The 18,160-nt window shown below is 56.9% G+C and overlaps 1 protein-coding gene across 1 annotated transcript in view; it reads left to right on the forward strand.

Moving 5' to 3' along the window:
- The window catches only part of KDM2A (lysine demethylase 2A), a 33,750-nt gene extending 17,472 nt beyond the window's left edge, over positions 1–16,278 (forward strand). The window contains exons 8-22 of the mRNA XM_056492070.1: positions 330–436; positions 747–840; positions 1,298–1,451; positions 2,156–2,271; positions 2,376–2,502; positions 3,312–3,736; positions 8,364–8,447; positions 10,024–10,290; positions 10,409–10,540; positions 10,619–10,708; positions 11,317–12,029; positions 12,893–13,056; positions 13,316–13,474; positions 13,572–13,787; positions 13,889–16,278. Of these exons, the coding sequence (XP_056348045.1) occupies positions 330–436; positions 747–840; positions 1,298–1,451; positions 2,156–2,271; positions 2,376–2,502; positions 3,312–3,736; positions 8,364–8,447; positions 10,024–10,290; positions 10,409–10,540; positions 10,619–10,708; positions 11,317–12,029; positions 12,893–13,056; positions 13,316–13,474; positions 13,572–13,787; positions 13,889–14,070 (3,030 nt within the window). The 3' untranslated portion in view covers positions 14,071–16,278. The remainder of the gene's footprint in view (positions 1–329; positions 437–746; positions 841–1,297; positions 1,452–2,155; positions 2,272–2,375; positions 2,503–3,311; positions 3,737–8,363; positions 8,448–10,023; positions 10,291–10,408; positions 10,541–10,618; positions 10,709–11,316; positions 12,030–12,892; positions 13,057–13,315; positions 13,475–13,571; positions 13,788–13,888) is intronic.
- Positions 16,279–18,160: the final 1,882 nt, after the last annotated feature.

The following is an 18,160-nucleotide window of genomic DNA, read 5'->3' on the forward strand; positions in this document are numbered from 1 at the left end:
AGTCAGCAGAGTGGAAGTGGCAGCTCTGTGGGGCCAGTTACTGCTCTCTGTTAACTGCAGAGGGAACCTCAACATCTCTGGCACTCCTGAAGCTTAGGGAGTTGAATCCCCACCCTAGGAGATGCTGTCTGGTATGTTTTTTATGGAAGTCCACAGCTGGCATCTGAACACTTGATCCTAAGTGCTTTATGTGTGGGACTCTCCCAGTGGCACTGGGAAAGTTTCTGGGTGTGGGGAAGGACCAAAAAGAGATTTGCCAGCCTGGGGTAGCAAAAGGTTTTGCTGTGCTCCTTTTTTCTCTGCTCACCTTTCATACTTCTCTTCTGTAGGTGGATTTAATTGACTGGGTTGATAACATGTGGCCCAGGCACCTGAAGGAAAGTCAGACAGAGTCTACCAATGCCATCTTGGAGATGCAGTATCCAAAGGTGCAGAAGTAAGTGACTTCCTGAGTTGTGGTAGGCAGCAAACAACCTCTTGCAGGAAAACTGCCCAAGGGAGCAGCAGTTTGTACCCAAGGGGAAGGGGGAGGAACAGTCTTACAGCTTATTTTTGTGGGTGACACTTGTAAGGCCACTGCAGTCACTTATTTAATCCCCTTTAGCTGTGTGGAAGAGAGGCTGGGTGGCTTGTGACACTGCTCTGAGACATTGGCTTGGGGTACCCATTCCCTTGGAATGTCTTATCTGCTCCAAAGTGTGGGTTACCATTCATTTTCACCTTCTCCTCATCTTGTTTTCCACCAGGTACTGTTTGATGAGTGTCAAGGGCTGCTACACAGATTTCCACGTGGACTTCGGTGGCACTTCTGTGTGGTACCACATCCACCGAGGGGGAAAGGTAGGACTGTCCCTGTCGGGGAAAGCACCTGTTGTTCTATTTTTGTGTAAATCCATGAGGATGCAGCTTCCAGACAGCAAACTGAAGTTTTTCCACCCTAAACTTACCGATAGTGCATGAAGCCAGACAGGTGCCAATCCCTAGTTCAGGTGTAGCTCTAACATGGTAAATCTAACTCAGTAAATCTCCTTGTCACTCTGGTGGCTTTCCTGAGTTCTGTATCTCTTGACACTGATGTAAATCATACCTTAAAAAGCATCCCAAGCTCAGGCTACCTGTACACTACTCAGTGTTTCAGGCTGGGAAAGACCTTGCTTGTCCTCTCGAGGCAGGGGCAGCTGTCCATGTCATTTTGCTGGGAAGCTCTCAGGGAGAGGGGTGAGGAAGAGATTCAGATGCTAGGAAGAAGCTGTTCATTATGTGATGACTTACATAAGCGTGTTGTCTTTATTTGCAGATCTTCTGGCTGATCCCTCCCACACCCCAGAACCTGGAGCTCTATGAAAACTGGCTTCTCTCAGGGAAGCAGGGAGACATTTTCCTTGGGGACAGAGTGTCAGAGTGCCAGCGCATCGAGCTCAAGCAGGGCTACACATTTGTCATTCCCTCAGGTACTCTCAGGGTGGGCAGGGGCATCCCATTCTTGGCCAGGGTTGTGGCAACAACTGGAAACTCCTGGGACACTGGCAGGATTTAGCTCCCTCATGAGTCTCTGGGAGAGGGAGATGTGCTGTGGCTCTGTCCTCTTGCTTGCCGCCTCCCAAAACATGCCTGTGATGGCATTGTGGATCCAGCCCAAGTGTTAGGAAAGCTGTGGCAGGCTCACATCACATTTGATTAATTATTAAAGGAGGTTTTCCCAAATCCTGTCATGTTGACACATGGAGCAGTGTAGGTTCAAGATAGGCTGGCCCAAGGCAGCTCCTCAGCTTCCTGAGTATCTTCATGGCACCACTGCAGAGCTGTGGCTTACAGCAGGACCTGGAACAGAAAACACCAGGGGTTGCACAACTCACTCATTTGAGTCCTGTTATCACAACTGACGCCTCTCCTAAACCGAGTGGCTTTGCCTTAATGAAACCTATGCTGGAATTCCCCAGATGTTGGACTTGGCTGGATTGCTTAGTCTTGGAGATAAGGACTGGAACTTGAGTTATTTTGAAAGTGTTTGGAGTGTTGGAACAGACTTTGGAAGGCTGTTTCCCTTGGTGCTAGGCATAACGCGATTAGGAAACAATCTAGGATGACACTAGGGTGACAAAAAGCTATGCAAGGTGGATCAGAAGGATTCTTTCAACTCTGCTTTCTCCCCAAGGTTGGATCCATGCTGTGTACACTCCCATGGACACGCTGGTTTTTGGGGGCAACTTCTTACACAGCTTCAACATCCCTATGCAGCTCCGGATCTACAGCATCGAGGACCGTACACGGGTAAGGGGCCCATGCTGGACACTGGGCCTGACCTGGTGTGGTATCTGTCACCTGAGAGCAGCAGTGGGAAGGAGGCCTGACAGAACCTCTTGCCTGTTTTGCAGGTCCCAAATAAATTTCGTTATCCCTTCTATTATGAGATGTGTTGGTACGTGCTGGAGCGCTACGTGTACTGCATCACCAGCCGCTCCCACCTGACCAAGGACTTCCAGAAGGAATCCCTCAGCATGGGTAAGTCCAGCCCTTATTCCTTCCTCACCCTCATCCAACTGGCTTCTTACACCCTCCTGCTGGGGCACTGGATCAGCAGTGTGGCAGGCAGGGGAGGGCTGGGTGGGGTTTTTCTGAACATGAAGTCACAACCAGCCAGACTTCTGCTTCCTCCTTTGGCCCTGCAGCAGCCTAGGTTTCTCATAGCTGTGAAACCAGCACACCAGCAGTTCAGAGCCTTGCATGGAAGAGATGTGGGGAAGTTGCAGGGACCACTGTGGTGCTGGGGGCAGGAATTCTCTCTGGCTGGCCAGATCCTTCTGCACACAGGGTTTGAAGGGCAAACACAATTAGTTGGAGCGCTCAGTGACCTCATGGTCCTGGGTGAGTCCACATCCTCTTTCTCACACCATGAAGGCAGCATCAAAGTCCTGAGCCCTCAGTGGGAGATCCTAAGCCCTCCAAAGCAAAATGAGGTTGGACAGGGCTTTGAGCAACATGATGTAGTGGAGGATGTCCAGGCCCATGGCACTGGGCTTGGACTAGATGATAATCCAGATCCCTTCCTACCCAATTCCATGAAATTCAGTCTAGGACATGAAATTTAGTCTAGAGCATTTGCTGTTTCTTCCTCTGGGACCTTTTTCCATATCTGGTGCCTTGCATTCCCACAAACAAAAGAGGAATGGGATAGGGCTGTTCTTTTCCAGCTTGTCTGTTTCTTTCACCTCATACAAATCTGTTGCTCCAGCATCCCTTATGACTTGGGGGATCCCACTAAACATGGAACCTCTCCTGTGATTGCTCTCACTGTTTTTCCATCATGGCAGATATGGAGCTGAGCTCCTCAGACTCTGTGAACATGGAAGAGGAGGAGGAGGAGGAAGATGATGATGAGGACGCAGCAGGGAAGGAATCCCGGCGCCCCATGACCAGGAGGTCCATTCTCACCAGCCCCATTGCCAACGGTGCCAGTGTGGACTATGACGAACTGGGCAAGAGCTGCCGGAGCAGCCTGCCAGGTCTCAAGAAGACCCCATCCATAGATTCTTCCGACTCCAGCCGGGGCTCCCAAAACGGCCAGGCCTGGGACCCGAGCGGGGGCAGCCCCCGCAAGAGCAGGAAGGTGCACCTGACCCAGTTTGAGCTGGAGGGGCTGCGCTGCCTCGTGGACAAGCTGGAGTCGCTCCCTCTGCACAAGAAGTGTGTTCCCACCGGCATCGAGGACGAGGACGCCCTCATCGCTGACGTCAAGGTAGGCCTGAGCGAGTGCAGAGCGCTTCCCACAAGGAAACTGGGCTTCATCCTCACCCTACCCCTGTGCTGGGGCAGGATTGGTGTCTTCCTCTGCATGAGGCTGATACTACACCTGAGGGACAGCCTTGGGATTGGGGGTTGGGAAAGCAGAAGGGTGGCAGGTCCTGGCTGGATCCCTTATGGCTATCAGTGCAGGCAGGCATGCTCATTGCTGATGCAGTTCACTTCCACTTTTGGCTGTGGACTCTGTGGCAGTTGGAGCCTTTTCCTTGCTCCAGGTGGATTTGGCTTTGTTCCTTTGAGTTGTTTGCCTAGGGTGTAACCTGGAGTTACTAGAGTCAGTTAATTTGGGCTGGTGAGGGTTGTTTGGATTTTATTTGCCTCCATCTGTTGAGCTGACCCAATGAGCTTTGGTGTTTTAAAGGGTTTTAGCCCTTTAAGCACTGGAGTAGGAATGTCAACTTCACTCTGTCCCCAGAAATCCATTCTAGTCCCTAAAAAGTTACCTTCTGTTCCCTTCCTTGCTGTTGGTGATCTGTACAGCTGCTTGCCTGTACCAAAGCTGATGGCCAGACACAGCCATGCATATGTCCTTGTCTTTGCCATTGTTTTTATTTCCAAGTGCTGTCTCCTGATGTTTTTTGTGATATTCATGTAAATCCAGAGCTCTGCTGTGTTTAGAGCAGAGGGTGCAGCTCTGGGGTCCCAGGCTCTTGGCTGAAAGAGACTAGGTGCTATTAGGAGCTGAATTTCTGGTTTTCTGTGGCTTTTCAGGCATCCTGTGTGTGCTGTGACCTTTGAGAATGTGACGTGTGTTTCTGAGCCCTGTATGGTGCTCTGGAGGAGCCTGAGCTGTGGGCTCTGTGTTTCACCCTTGAACTGACAAAAAGTGGCTGGTGTTGGGCATTTTGAAGGCAGAGCCTTAAAGGTTGTTGGAGTTTGAGATTTGATCAAAGAATTTGTTCATGTTTTGGAGGTGGTAAAGGTGTGCCTGTGGCTTTGGTGTGATGTACCCATCCATGTGTCCCATTGTACCTCGCAGATGAGCTGGGGGTTGACAGCATTTGTGGTCCCAACAACTTCCATGAGGATTTGCTCCTTAAAGCTAGCTGTCCCTGGAGGTTTGGAAGTATCCTGAGCTGCAGGACTCCATCCCTCAGGACTGGCATCCTCAAGGCATGAAGTTCCTTAGTCACAGCCTGCAGTGGCTGGGGAAAGTGGGACAAGTTTGTCCAACCACAGCAAAGTCCAACCACTTTCAAAACCCATTTTCCACAGAGGTGATGGAAGTGGCCAGTAGGCTTGTAAAGCCTGAGAAGGGTTTAAGACATTTCTAGCTAAACTTTCTACTGGGGCCACCAATGCGGCAGGTACTTTTGCCTTTGTGTCGCCAGGTAAGGTCATTGATGGAGCTGGGATCTGGCCAAGCTGGGAAAGCTGCACTTTGATCTGTGCTCCCCGCGGTCAGAACATGGCATTTTCTCGTTCAGACTTGCAGGGCTGGCACCTTAATCTGCCCGTCCATTGCCACCCTCTGCTATCCAGTTCTCCAGGCACACCAGGAGCAGGAAAATGCTCCCTTTTCCCACAGCCTCTTGTGTGGTGATCAGGATTTCAGGGTATCTGTATGTTGGGTCACAGGGAGAAATATGTATCCTGTCACGAGTTCAGCCTGGAGCATCATGTTGGAGGGATGTGACACTTTGGATGTGACAATGTTGTGCTTCCAACTCTGTGGCAGGAATTGTCTGAAAATTCTGAGTGTGGTGGGGGTCATTGGAAGGATCATTGACAAAGGGGAAGTTTCTGAGACATCCTGTTGTCTTTTGAATGCTTCCGTCCATGCTTTCCAACCCCTCTGTGATGTGCTGGTTTCCATGACTGGATTTGACAGGAGGATGCTCATGAGGCAGCTGACAGCAGGTCTAAATCCAGGCCCCGGTGGCCTGGCATAAACAGGTTGTATCTGAGCTCTGCATGGAGCTGTTGGAGCACCAAGGATTTGTAGAAACAAGAGAAGCCTCTCCCAGAAGTGCTGATCCTGTCTCCAGGACCTCATCTCAAAACCTCTGGTGTCGTATTGCCCACTACCTGCCTGGGCAATGGGCACGGGGAATTTGGTGAGGAATGGGGGGGATGGTATCCTCAGGAATGGGTGAGGAAGTTCAGGGTGGCCTGTGAGCTGTGCCAGGAAGGTGTCCCATGGTGGGATGGCAGCGCTGGTCATGCTCCTGCCTGCGGGTCAGAGAGAGCCTGTGCCAGGGTCCCGAGGGTGTCACTGGTTGCACAGCGGGTGACAGTCGGAGCCAGGTCGGCATGCAGCTGGCTTCCTGGGAGCACAAAGCTGGAGTTGCCAGCAGATGCTTTGGATGCATCAGAAGTGGGAGCAGCCGCTGCTCCCCTGTGCTGTTTGGCTTTATTTCAGGAGTTTCCTCCATTTTAATTGCGGTGTGTAGCTGGGGGGCGTCTCGGGGGGGTGGGGCTGGGATTGCTTGGGGACACCTTGATCGCCTGGTATGGATCTGTCCCCCTCTAGCGGTTTGGTCCCCGGTGCCTTTGGGAATGTGGCTGCTCCCAAACTTGGCTGACGGGATGTTTGTCCCTCCAGGTCGGGAGTGTGGGGGTGCAGACCTTGGGGGGAGCTGCAAGGGGGATGACCCTTGCCTACATTCCAAAGCCTCGCTCGCTCCAGCAGGGTCTCCCAGATCCCAAACGCGCCTCGGAGAAGACAAAAGAAGGGCGCCGGGGAGGCTGGGCCTGAGCGGGACGGGGTAAGGGCTCTCGGCCACGCTGTGCCCGGCCCCGGGGAGCCCGGCCGCGGCCTCTCTGATTGCGGTGGCGGAGGGAGGGAGGGATCCCGGGGCGGCCGGTGGGCAGCGCCGCCCGGACCCTGCGCCAATCCCCGCCGTCCCGGCCCCTCCCGGCGCTGCAGCAGCGCGGCTCTGCCCTCCGCTCCCTCGCTCCCTTTTTCTCTTCTGCCATCTTCCCGTTGCAAAGCATTGCTGGGAACCGCATGTGGGTGACGCAGCAGCATTGTCTCCGGCTCAGGAAGCTGCCGCCGCCGCTGCCCAAGGGCTCGGGAGGAGCACGCGGCCGCCGGTGCGGCTGCCGGGGGCGGGGAGGAGCTGGGGGCGCTCGGGGGGGGGCGCAGCTGCTCCCCCAGCAATGTCCCCGAACACCGGGGGTCCGGCCGGGGTCTGAGCCAGCCCCCGGAGGTGTCCGGTGAGAAGGGAGGGGGCCCCAGCCCTCGCAGTGTGGGCACCGAAACAAAGAGGGCTCGGCAAACTTCACCCCGGAGTCTCGGCAGCTCCAGAAGCGCAAGGTCAGGCAACTGGCAATGCTCGTGGCGCGGGGAGGGGACGCGGAGACGCTTTGGTCCCGGACAGGGTTGGAGGGGACCGCAGGGGGACCCTTGCTTGCCCAGAGGTGTCCCTGGCGGTGCTTGAGCTCACCTCTCCCGTCCCTGGGGCGCTCTCGCCGGCGGCCGCGTGTGCGCAGGGTTCCCTCCTCCGCGTCCCCCCGGCCACAGCGCGACGGGGCACAGGGGACCTGCGGGCTGTTGCCCACCTCTGCTCCGAGCTAGATGCAGCCGCAGGAGCCCCCGCAGTCCCTCGGCTCTCTGGAGGGGAGCGTGCCTGAGCCACCCCCGCCCTATCCCTGGTGCCACGGGCAGGCGGACGCTGCGGTCCCACGGATGTCCGTGTGGGAGCTCCAAGCCCTGACCTTTCCCTCGGCATGTGCTCGTGGGGAGCCGGAAGGTCTGAAGGCGGCAGGCTGCGCTGCCGGGGAGCCCAGGGGAGACTGCGGCTTCCTGCCTCCCCAGACACGCGGAAAACCGGGCGGGGGGCACGCCTGGCACCCCTGCCCTGGCCCTGCCTGGCAGCGGGAAGCACCGCCCGCCGGGATGCCGGCAGGAGGCTCCTGCCTGCGTAACCATGGCAACGTCAAGTAAATAAAGCACCTTTGCGATCGGCAAATTCGGTGGGGAGTAGATGTGGGGAGGGGGCTGCACTGGAGGGTGCTGAAAGAGCCCGGGTGAGCACGGGAGCCCTGTGCACTGGGAGCAAGGGACTGTCGTGCCAGAGGGCAGCGTGCCAGTGTGTGCCAGTCCGGTCGGTGCCGAGGGATCTCTCCCTCCAAGTCAAAGCCAAACCCCAAGGCAGTGCGGGGGAGCAGCTCTCGGCTACCGGCAGCTTGTGCCAGGCCATGGAGGGCGTGCTGGGGCATCACATCCTGCTGCTGCTGCACCCTCCAGGCTGCCCCGTGCCTGAGGAGCAGCTGGGGGGGCAATGCTGGTGAATCCTTCCCCCAAATCCCCCCAGATTGCCGAATCTTGGCACTCTCCCCCTCTACCACCGCCCAGCACGAGGCCTCGGGGCTGAAATGCAGTGGATGAAAGCGCTGGTGCAGATCGACTCGACAAAGCTTGTCTGTCTCATGTGGGGAGGAGGGATGGTTGCTGGCGGGTGTAGGGAGAGTAGGGCTCATTCTCAGCTGCCTTTGAAGCATGCTGGCCTTGGTATCTGGTTGGAGCCCGCCTCACTGGCGGGAGCCGTGTTTCCCTCTGCTCACACCTGTGCTTTTTGTCTCTCTGCTGTGTTCCCCCCCTCCTGTCTCTCCATTAGCTGCTGTTGGAAGAATACGCGAACAGCGACCCCAAACTGGCACTTACAGGTGTCCCCATCGTCCAGTGGCCCAAGAGAGATAAGGTAAGAGCTGTGAGGAGGGGATCCAGATGGGTTCATGGGTGGAGTCATTTCCCAGGCCTGGGGTGCGGTGGCACTGCTTCCATGCCCGCCTTGGGAGCAGAGCCAAAGTGGGATGTGGGGTGCAGCCAGCCTCCACAGCACCACAGGCAAACCCAGAGATCTCCCACTGTGCCGGTTATCCCAGCTCAGCTGATGGGTGGTAACCAGATCAGTCCCAGCTGCTCCATGTTCTCCAGGCCTTTGGTTGTACTTGGAGAGCAGGGAGCTTTGTTGTGGGTGGAAGGGGCAATCCTGCTCTCCCAGGAGCTCTCTGGATTGGTAGGGAGACCTGAATGGCCTGAGGAATGTTGTGTGTCAGGAAAGGCCTCACTGTGGCAGAAGTTGGCGAGGTGTGGGGTTGATAGTCAAGAGTAGTCCAGCCCCTCGCTGTGCCGTGTATGTGTCCCTTGTGTCCCTGTCCCTGTTGTAGGATTGAGTCTTACAACCCCAAGCAAGGCAGCTCTCTCCTGGGAGTCTCTCCCTGTGGATAGCAGCCAGCTCTTCAGCAGTGGGACCTTTCCATGCGTCCCTATCCAGCTGTGCTTATAGTACAGGGGACTGCAACCCAGGCTGAGCTCACTGGGCAGATGGAGGCACAGAGCAGCAGGACTTCCCCTCTGCAGGCTGCCTTCCTGTGGCCTGCCAGGATGGCTCCCAGAGGTCACTTCTTCCTTCCTGCCAAGAGATGGGCTCACAGGCAGGCTATGGGAAGAGCAGGACCCTCATAGGAAGGGTGGGTAACACCCCATTTGGGAGTCTAGAGACAAATGAGCCTCTGGGATTGTCCTTTGGAGGTGCCTGTCTCTGCTTGTCTGCCCTGCCCAGGGGATCCAGCACGATCCTTGTGCAGCACAAGCGTCTTAGGCAGCTTTTCTGGGAGAAGTGACCTGGAGATGTGTGCATGCTTTCGATGCAGCACTCGGAGGCTTGGCACATCCCCAGCCCCATCCTTGGGAGCCTGCCCTTCCCCAAGCCCATCTGCTGTGGTGCACATCCCAGAAGGATGCTGCAGCCAGCAGATTTCCTGTGAGGGTTGATGGGATGCAGAGTGACAGCTGGAAAGCTGTGCTGTCCTACCTGCACTGTAAACAAGGAAGGTGTGGGTGTTCCCAGTGTGCCTCAAGCTCGGGAAAGAGCGACCAAGGCTGTCCCCTTGCGCAGTTGGCAGAGTGACACAGAGAGGAACAGCCTGGGTGGACTTAATCATTCCTTGCCTCCGTAGGAAAGCATGGATGCTGTGGGATGCTTTTGGGACTCAGCAGCCATTTCCAGGTCCATTTGAGCCCTAACAGGGGCTGAGAGGAAGGGGAGCTCTTGGTGTGGGATGGTGTGAGGGATTAGGGAGTATGCTCCAGGAGAAGTGCCAGGTCAGCGCTGATCCAGGCGCCTTTGGCTGCAGAGCACTGAGGGAGCAGAGCTGCTCTCTGGCACATTATCTGAAGTCATAGTGCTGGATCCAGGGATCAGAGCCTTCCAGATCCCAGCGGAACACAGCATTTCCCTCTCCTCACCCAATTCCTTCTCTCCCTGTTGCCAGCTAAAGCTCCAGGCCCGGCTGCGGGTGCGCCTGCCCACCATCCCCATCACCAAGCCGCACACCATGAAGCCAGCGCCTCGCCTGACTCCCGTCAGGTCCACAGTGTCTCCCATCGTGTCGGGCGCCCGGCGGAGACGGGTGCGGTGCCGGAAATGTAAGGCCTGCATGCAGGGCGAGTGTGGCATGTGCCACTACTGCAGGGACATGAAGAAGTTCGGCGGGCCTGGCCGCATGAAGCAGTCGTGTGTCCTCCGGCAGTGCTTGGCGGTGAGTCAAAGTTGCATTCCTGGGGGATAGCTGGTTGCTTCTCCATGGTTCAGGTAGAAGGGGAGGAAAGGAGGAAGGTCCCACCGTGCCCTGGTTTCAGCCCTGCTTTCCTCTGTAGCCCAGGCTGCCTCATTCGGTCACGTGTGCACTTTGCGGGGAGGTGGATCAGAATGAGGACTCACAGGACTTTGAGAAGAAGCTCATGGAGTGCTGTATCTGCAACGAAATCGTTCACCCTGGTTGTCTGCAGGTGAGCAGGGAATGTTCTGGGCAAAGGTGAGCTCTGCTGTGGGGCCAGGCTGCTGCTGACCCCTTCCTCTTGTTGCAGATGGATGGGGAAGGGCTTCTCAATGATGAGCTCCCCAACTGCTGGGAGTGTCCCAAGTGCTACCAGGGTGATGACACAGAGAAGGGCCAGGTAAGGAGCTGTGCTATGGCAAGGATTTGTGTCCTCCATTCCTGCCAGTGTATCCTGCCAGGGGTGTTTTCAACCAATATGGGCTGGGGTGGGGGGGTTGCAGTGACCAATGAGAATGTGAATCATGGGGGTGCAGCACCTGGGGGGCCTGGGCACATCCTGCTGCAATGCAGTCCTGAGATATTCCACTATGAGTGACACTGGACTGGAGAGGCACAGAATGGACCCAACTTCAAGGGACACCCCTTTTGAGAAGGGATTAGGAAAATGCTTGTTGCTGATGTGGGTGGTCTCTGGTCCTTGTGGTACTTAGCTGAGCTGTGAGGAAGAAATTACTTACTGTGAGGGTGGTGAGACCCTGGTAGAGATTGACCAGAGAAGCTGTGGATGCCTCATCTCTGAAAGTGTTCACAGCCAGGTTGGATTGGGCTTAGAGCAACCTGGTCTAGTAGAAGGTGTCTCTATCTAACCCAAACCGTTCTATAATTTCACTGAGCACTGCTGGACCAGGTCTTGCCAGCACCACAGTGTGTCCCTGGGGAAGAGGAGAAGGGAAAAGCCTTCCCCAGGCCTCATTCCTGCTAACCAGCCACCCCCATTCCCCACAGAAGCGGAAGGTGGAGGAGAGCGACGACGACACGGCGCAAGCCAAGGTGCTGCGGCCCCTGCGGAGCTGCGAGGAGCCCCTGACCCCCCCGCCCAACTCGCCCACCCCGATGCTGCAGCTGATCCACGACCCCGCGTCCCCCCGCGGGGTGGTGACACGCTCATCCCCGGGCGCCGGGCCCAGCGACCACCACAGCGCCAGCCGGGACGAGCGCTTCAAGCGCCGGCAGCTGCTGCGGCTCCAGGCCACAGAGAGAACCATGGTGCGAGAGAAGGAGAACAACCCCAGCGGCAAGAAGGAGCTGTCGGAGGTGGAGAAGGCCAAGCTGCACGGCTCCTACCTCACCGTGACACTCCAGCGCCCCACCAAAGATGTCCACGGCACTTCGATCGTCCCCAAGCTCCAAGCCATCACGGCCTCCTCGGCCAACCTGCAGCACTCGCCGCGCGTGGTCGTGCGCCATGCACCCACCAGGATGCCCCTGCGGAGTGGGGGCGATGAGGAGGCGGCTGCTGAGGAAGAGGAGGAGGAAGAGGACGAGGAGGAGGAGAACGCGGAGGAGGGGGGGGCAGCCCGGCTGAACGGGCGCGGAGGTCGGGCGCAGGAGGGTGAGGAGAGCTGTGTCCAGCGCGAAGTCTGGATGTCCGTGTTCCGCTACCTCACCCGCAGGGAGCTCTGCGAGTGCATGCGGGTGTGCAAGACCTGGTACAAGTGGTGAGTGTGGGCACACCCCAAGGGCACCGGGGGAAGAATCTCTCTGCCATGTGTGCACCCATCTCTCTTGTTCCCTTCTGCCTTCCTCCTGTCTGCTCAGCTGTCCCCTGCTGTGTCCGTGTGAGGTGCCAGTGCCTTCCCTCGCCCATCACCCTGATGGTTTTTGCCCTTCCTGGCCTCCCTTGCTGCCTCGCCTCCCAGCAGGCAGGGAAGGCAGGCTGAGGCGGGATGGCTTTGCTGACTGGAAATGCCTCGGGGGGCAGCAGGCCTGAAGACAATGCTGGCACTGGGACAGCTGTGCATGGAGGGCTTGGGAACAGACAGGAATGGAAACTGGGAGGTTTCTAGCAACCGAGCAACAGGGATTGCCTGCTTTGATCAGCAGCTGGTGGCAGTGGTGTGGTGAAGAAGTATCCCCTTGCCTGCACCTTCAAGGGCTCAGCTAATCTGCCATCAGGTCCTGGCTCTCCACAAACACTCACGGAGGAGGAAGTGTTTGTTCCTGGCGAAGGAGCGAGCTCTGCTTGGGCTGTGGGGTGGGACACACAGTATTTTGTCTGCTGGGAGTAAGGATCCTTAAGATCAGTAGAAACACCCAGAGGGAGGGGGCAAGCAAGCCTGCAGCTGCAACTTGGAGTTTTGTTTTGTGGCAGCAAAACCCTGCTGGGGCTGCACTGGGTGGCTGTACACCTTCGGCAACCTCCCACGTTTGGGGAAACCTATGGAAACCAGGAGGAACAACCTTGTTCTGTGGCTGGGGCACTCCAGGGCTGGGCTCCTTCTGGGAGCCAGGCAACCTGCTGATTGTCTATTATTCCATGGAACTCTTGGGACTCAATTTTCAGCCTTGTCCTTGTCCCCAGGTGCTGTGACAAGAGATTGTGGACAAAGATAGACTTGAGCAGGTGCAAGTCCATCACCCCCCAGGCACTGAGCGGCATCATCAAAAGGCAGCCGGTCAGCCTTGACCTCAGCTGGACCAATATCTCAAAAAAACAGCTTACATGGCTCGTCAACAGGCTGCCAGGTGAGTGTGGGCTGGGGAAGGGTCCCTTCCTCTGCCACCAGCCTGCTCCAAGGCTTCCAGAGGTTGGATCATGGGGAGAGACACCCTGCAAGCCTGGGAACTCCTGAGAGGTGCCTGGGTCCCATCACCCAGCAAGTGTCCCACCCCAGGCAGGGAGGGGACCTACTTTCTCACGTGCCTGGAAAAAGATGATGGAGATCTGGGATGCCTAGGAGCCGACCAAACCCGTCTAACTTGTTACCTGCCTCCCTTCTGCCAGGCCTGAAAGACCTCATCCTAGCGGGCTGTTCCTGGTCTGCGGTCTGTGCTCTCAGTACCTCCAGCTGCCCCCTTCTCAGGACCCTCGATCTTCGGTGGGCAGTAGGAATCAAGGACCCTCAGATCCGGGACTTACTCACACCTCCAACAGACAAACCCAGTAAGCTGCTGCTGCTGCTGCCCTGGGGCTGGCTGGGTGGGAGAAGGGAAGGGTCCCCAGGGCAGTCTGTCCACTCTTTCTGTCTCTGCCTATGCAGGTCAGGACAATCGCAGCAAACTCCGCAACATGATCGACTTCCGGCTCGCTGGGCTGGACATCACGGACGCCACGCTGCGCCTGATCATCCGCCATATGCCCCTGCTCTCCCGCCTCGACCTCAGCCACTGCAACCACCTCACGGACCAGTCGGCCAACCTCCTCACCGCCGTGGGCTCCTCCACACGCAACTCCCTCACCGAGCTCAACATGGCAGGTGCGTGCCCTGCTCCAGGTGCCTCCTGGATGTCCCGTTCCTCCTCCCACCAGCTGGCTGCTGGAGGTGTCCCCTTCACCCTCCCTGTGCTCTGCCTGCAGGCTGCAATAAGCTGACGGACCAGGCCTTGCTGTACCTGCGCCGCATCTCCAACGTCACCCTCATCGACCTGCGGGGCTGCAAACAGATCACCCGCAAAGCCTGTGAGCACTTCATCTCGGACCTGTCCATCAACAGCCTCTACTGCCTGTCCGATGAGAAGCTGATCCAAAAAATCAGCTAGAGCCCCTCCCCGGGGCAGACTGAGGAGAAGGAAAAGAGCCCATCCCACCCCTCAGAGAGCCGCTCCTCCACCTCCCCCTCTTGCCCTGCGTGTCCTGCCGTTGCCTCCCACCTGACTCGGCAGGCAGGACCGTCGCTGGCCTCGCTCCACTGTCCTTCCTCCTCCTCCTCCTTCCCCGGGACTTCTGCCGAGGAAGATGTCCCGCCAGGCTGGCCAGTACCAGAGGAGGAACGGGCACATGGCAGGGAGCCTGGGCCCGGAGGCTGGCTGCTCCCGAGGCGGGGCTGCAACAGAGGCCTCTGTGCAGAGAAATGGGGCACCCTCTCCCTCCAGCTTTTCCCCTTCTCCCTGTTGTCTCCTTGCCTTGAAACACTTGTCACTTCCCTGGTAGCACAAAGCTTGAGGGTCGAGGTCTCTCCAAGGAAGCGGGAGCAGAGCCAGAACACCCCATCCCCCTCTGTGCCACGACCAGCTCGGCGCTTCCCTGCGCTCTTCCCCTCGTCTGGCTGCAGGGACTGCTGTCCATCCCCCTCTTCTCCCACACATGGGGCGGTTCTTTGGGCACGCAGGGCAGGAGCCCTGTGGCCGGGGTGTCCCGGGAGCAGGGGCTGGGGGATAACTCGTCTGTCCAAAGGGATGGAGCAGGAGCAAACCCACAGGTACACCGGAGCTCAGGGAGGACTCGGGAAGCATCAGCCAGGGGTGAGTGAGCAGGGGACAGGAGCTGCCTCCTCTTCCTCCCCAGCTCTTGGCACCACGAAGCGCTCTGGGGCCAGAGGGGCGAGGGCTGCTTTGCGGCCTGGAACCGAACTGGCATTGTCCTCTCCTTCCCCCCACCCCCTTTTCGCTGCCAGTTTTCCTTTGCAATGAATGGTTGGTCCAAAGAACCTCTCTCTAGGGCAGCAGAGAGCTTTTTGCACTTTAAAAAAAAAAAAAAAAACAACAAAAAAAGACAAAAAAACAAAACAAAAAAAAAAGACAAGTTAAAAAAAAAGGAAAAAAGGTTGGAATCTTCTTTTTCTGGGTTACTGTTTTGTTTCCCTCCCTGTCCACGTGTGCCCGGATGCTCCCCCTCTCTGTCCCCCTGGTGTCAGCACCCTGCTCTCTCCCTGGCAGCATACCGATAGCACAATCCGGGGTGTCCCCTCCGTGCCACCACCGGTCCCCAGCCTCGCAGGGGTCCCCGGGGGGCAGCCCGCACCCCCCTGCTGCTTCAGAAGCAATAAAGGAGGAGAGGCGGCCCACGGGGACTGTCCCTGGCAGGGGGATAGGAGGGGAGAATCCCGCAGTGCCTGGGACAAGGGGCAGCGTGGCCGAAGCGGAGCCGGAGGGCTCGGAGCAGGAAACCCCCACCGCCCCCCCCCGCCAGGCGAGAGGAGGAGCCTTCGGCCTCTCCCGGCAGTGGCTCCCGGGAAAGACGTCGGAAGAATTAAAGCTTTTCTTTTTCCTTTGGATTCCTTTTGAGTTTTGCAACGTGAAAGAAAAATTTCCAGAGCTGGGGTTGAGGGGCAGGGTGTTCCCTCCTCCATGGGGACAGCTCCCTCTTCCCGCCGTGTCCCCCCGTGTCCAGCCGCAGAGACTCCAGCGTGCGACCCTCCTCACCAACCCGGCGTGGTGCAAATCCACGAGGAAGAAAAAAAGAATTATATATAATAAAAATCACTTAGTGATTTAAAACCAACCTAGCCTGCTCCCTGAAGACAACTCCTGCAAGCAAAGTTACTTGTTTAAGGGTTTGGTTGTGGTTTTGTTTTGTTTCAATCCCCCTTTCCCTCCCTTTCTCCTTCCTTCCCTTCCCTGGAGAAATATTGTAAATATCTATTTTTTTGTTGGCGATTTAGAGTTCATCTCTGATGTTTGTGCTTTAAAATTAAATGTAAGCATTAAGGGTAAAAGTAAATCAAGTCTTGCATTCTCTCAGCTGCGGTTGGGGGTTCTTGGCTGGAGCAGAGGTAGGGCACCTACTTGGCAAGTGGGTTTGGTTTTATTTTTGGGGGGTGGGTTTTTTGTATTTTGGGGTTTTTTGCTTCCTGAGCCTTCTCCTATCCCGGATTTTTAGAGGCTGTTTGCTCATACCAAATTACCGCCGGTCTGAGTGAGTGTTGTGGGGGGAGGGAAAACCCCAGCCTCCCAAGGGAAATATTTTTATTTCTTGGGGGTGGATTTTTTGAATTTAAAAAAAAAAAAAAAAAAAAAAAAAAGGAAAAATAGCAAAAAAAAAAAGGAAAAAAAAAAAGATCAACTACAATCCATTAGTGTGAGCTCTGCCCATCTGTCTGTGAGGGAAAGTGGAGGATACAAGGCCAGGGCTGGGATCTTCTGTGTCCCCCCTGTCCCCAGCACTGGGGATCTCTCAGCTGCCCAAGCGGAAACCAGAGCACCGTTGGTGGTGGCAGCTGTCCCTGTGTCTCATCACCTCCTGCCAGGGCCGCAGGTCCTCCAGAGGTCTGTGGGGCTCTTGCCCTCCACATCCCTTGGGAAACCTGCCCTCTCCCAGTGGATTCCTGGGCCACCAGGGTGACATTTAGTGTCCCCCACCCTGCGGGGATGTCACGGCCCAGATCCCCGCGTCAGCAAGGTACACGGCAGGTGACATCATCCTCCCCAGGTGGCTGCGGCCACTGTCACCCTCCTGTGCCCTGGTCCCCAGGTGCCACCACGTGCCTCCCCCAGTGATGCACCAGAGCCAAGGGAATCTCAGCGCCCCGACTCCCTGCCGTCCCCTCCAGGTGTCCCCTCCCAGCCCCAGGGACAGGGAGCCTGCACACGGTGCCACACACACATGGTCACACCTGCTGCCACGCATGGCACCTGTGGTCACACACCATGCGGTGGAATGACATACACGATGTCACGGACACACAGAGCCACTGTCACACACACCCGTGGTGTCCCACACAGTGTCACACACAAAGGCACACAGAGAGACAGTGTCACACTTGTGGCGTCACACCCCCACACTGGCACACACACCTGGTGGCACACACACATCCAGTGCCACACAGCCGGTGTCACACAGTGTCACACACATACACCCAGCGTCATATACCCAGTGTCACACACACACACCCGGTGTCACACCCGGTGACACACACATACACCCAGTGTCACACACCCAGTGTCACACACACATTCCCCGTGTCACACACCCAGTGTCACACCCGGTGTCATACACACACACCCGGTGTCACGCACCCAGTGTCACACACACACCCGGTGTCACACACCCAGTGTCACACACACTCCCCGTGTCACACTCCCAGTGTCACACCCGGTGTCACACACACACACCCAGTGTCACACACACTCCCCGTGTCACACACCCAGTGTCACACACACACTCCCCGTGTCACACACCCAGTGTCACACACCCAGTGTCACACCCGGTGTCATACACACACACCCGGTGTCACGCACCCAGTGTCACACACACACCCGGTGTCACACACCCAGTGTCACACACACTCCCCGTGTCACACTCCCAGTGTCACACCCGGTGTCACACACACACACCCGGTGTCACACCCTGTGTCACACACATACCCGGTGTCACACACCCAGTGTCACACACACTCCCCGTGTCACACTCCCAGTGTCACACCCGGTGTCACACACATACACCCAGTGTCACACTCCCAGTGTCACACACATACACCCAGTGTCACACACTCGGTGCCACACACACACTCCCAGTGTCACACACCCAGTGTCACACACATACACCCAGTGTCACACTCCCAGTGTTACACACACACTCCCCGTGTCACACCCGGTGTCACACACACACACCCGGTGTCACACACCCAGTGTCACACACACTCCCCGAGTCACACTCCCAGTGTCACACCCGGTGTCACACACACACACCTGGTGTCACACCCTGTGTCACACACATACACCCAGTGTCACACCCGGTGACACACACATATACCCAGTGTCACACATTCGGTGGCACACACACACTCCCAGTGTCACACCCGGTGTCGCACACATACACCCAGTGTCACACACCCAGTGTCACACACACACTCCCCGTGTCACACTCCCAGTGTCACACACACACTCCCCATGTCACACTCTCAGTGTCACA

This window comes from Oenanthe melanoleuca, chromosome 5 (assembly GCF_029582105.1).
Source record: "Oenanthe melanoleuca isolate GR-GAL-2019-014 chromosome 5, OMel1.0, whole genome shotgun sequence".
NCBI classification, from domain to species: domain Eukaryota; kingdom Metazoa; phylum Chordata; class Aves; order Passeriformes; family Muscicapidae; genus Oenanthe; species Oenanthe melanoleuca.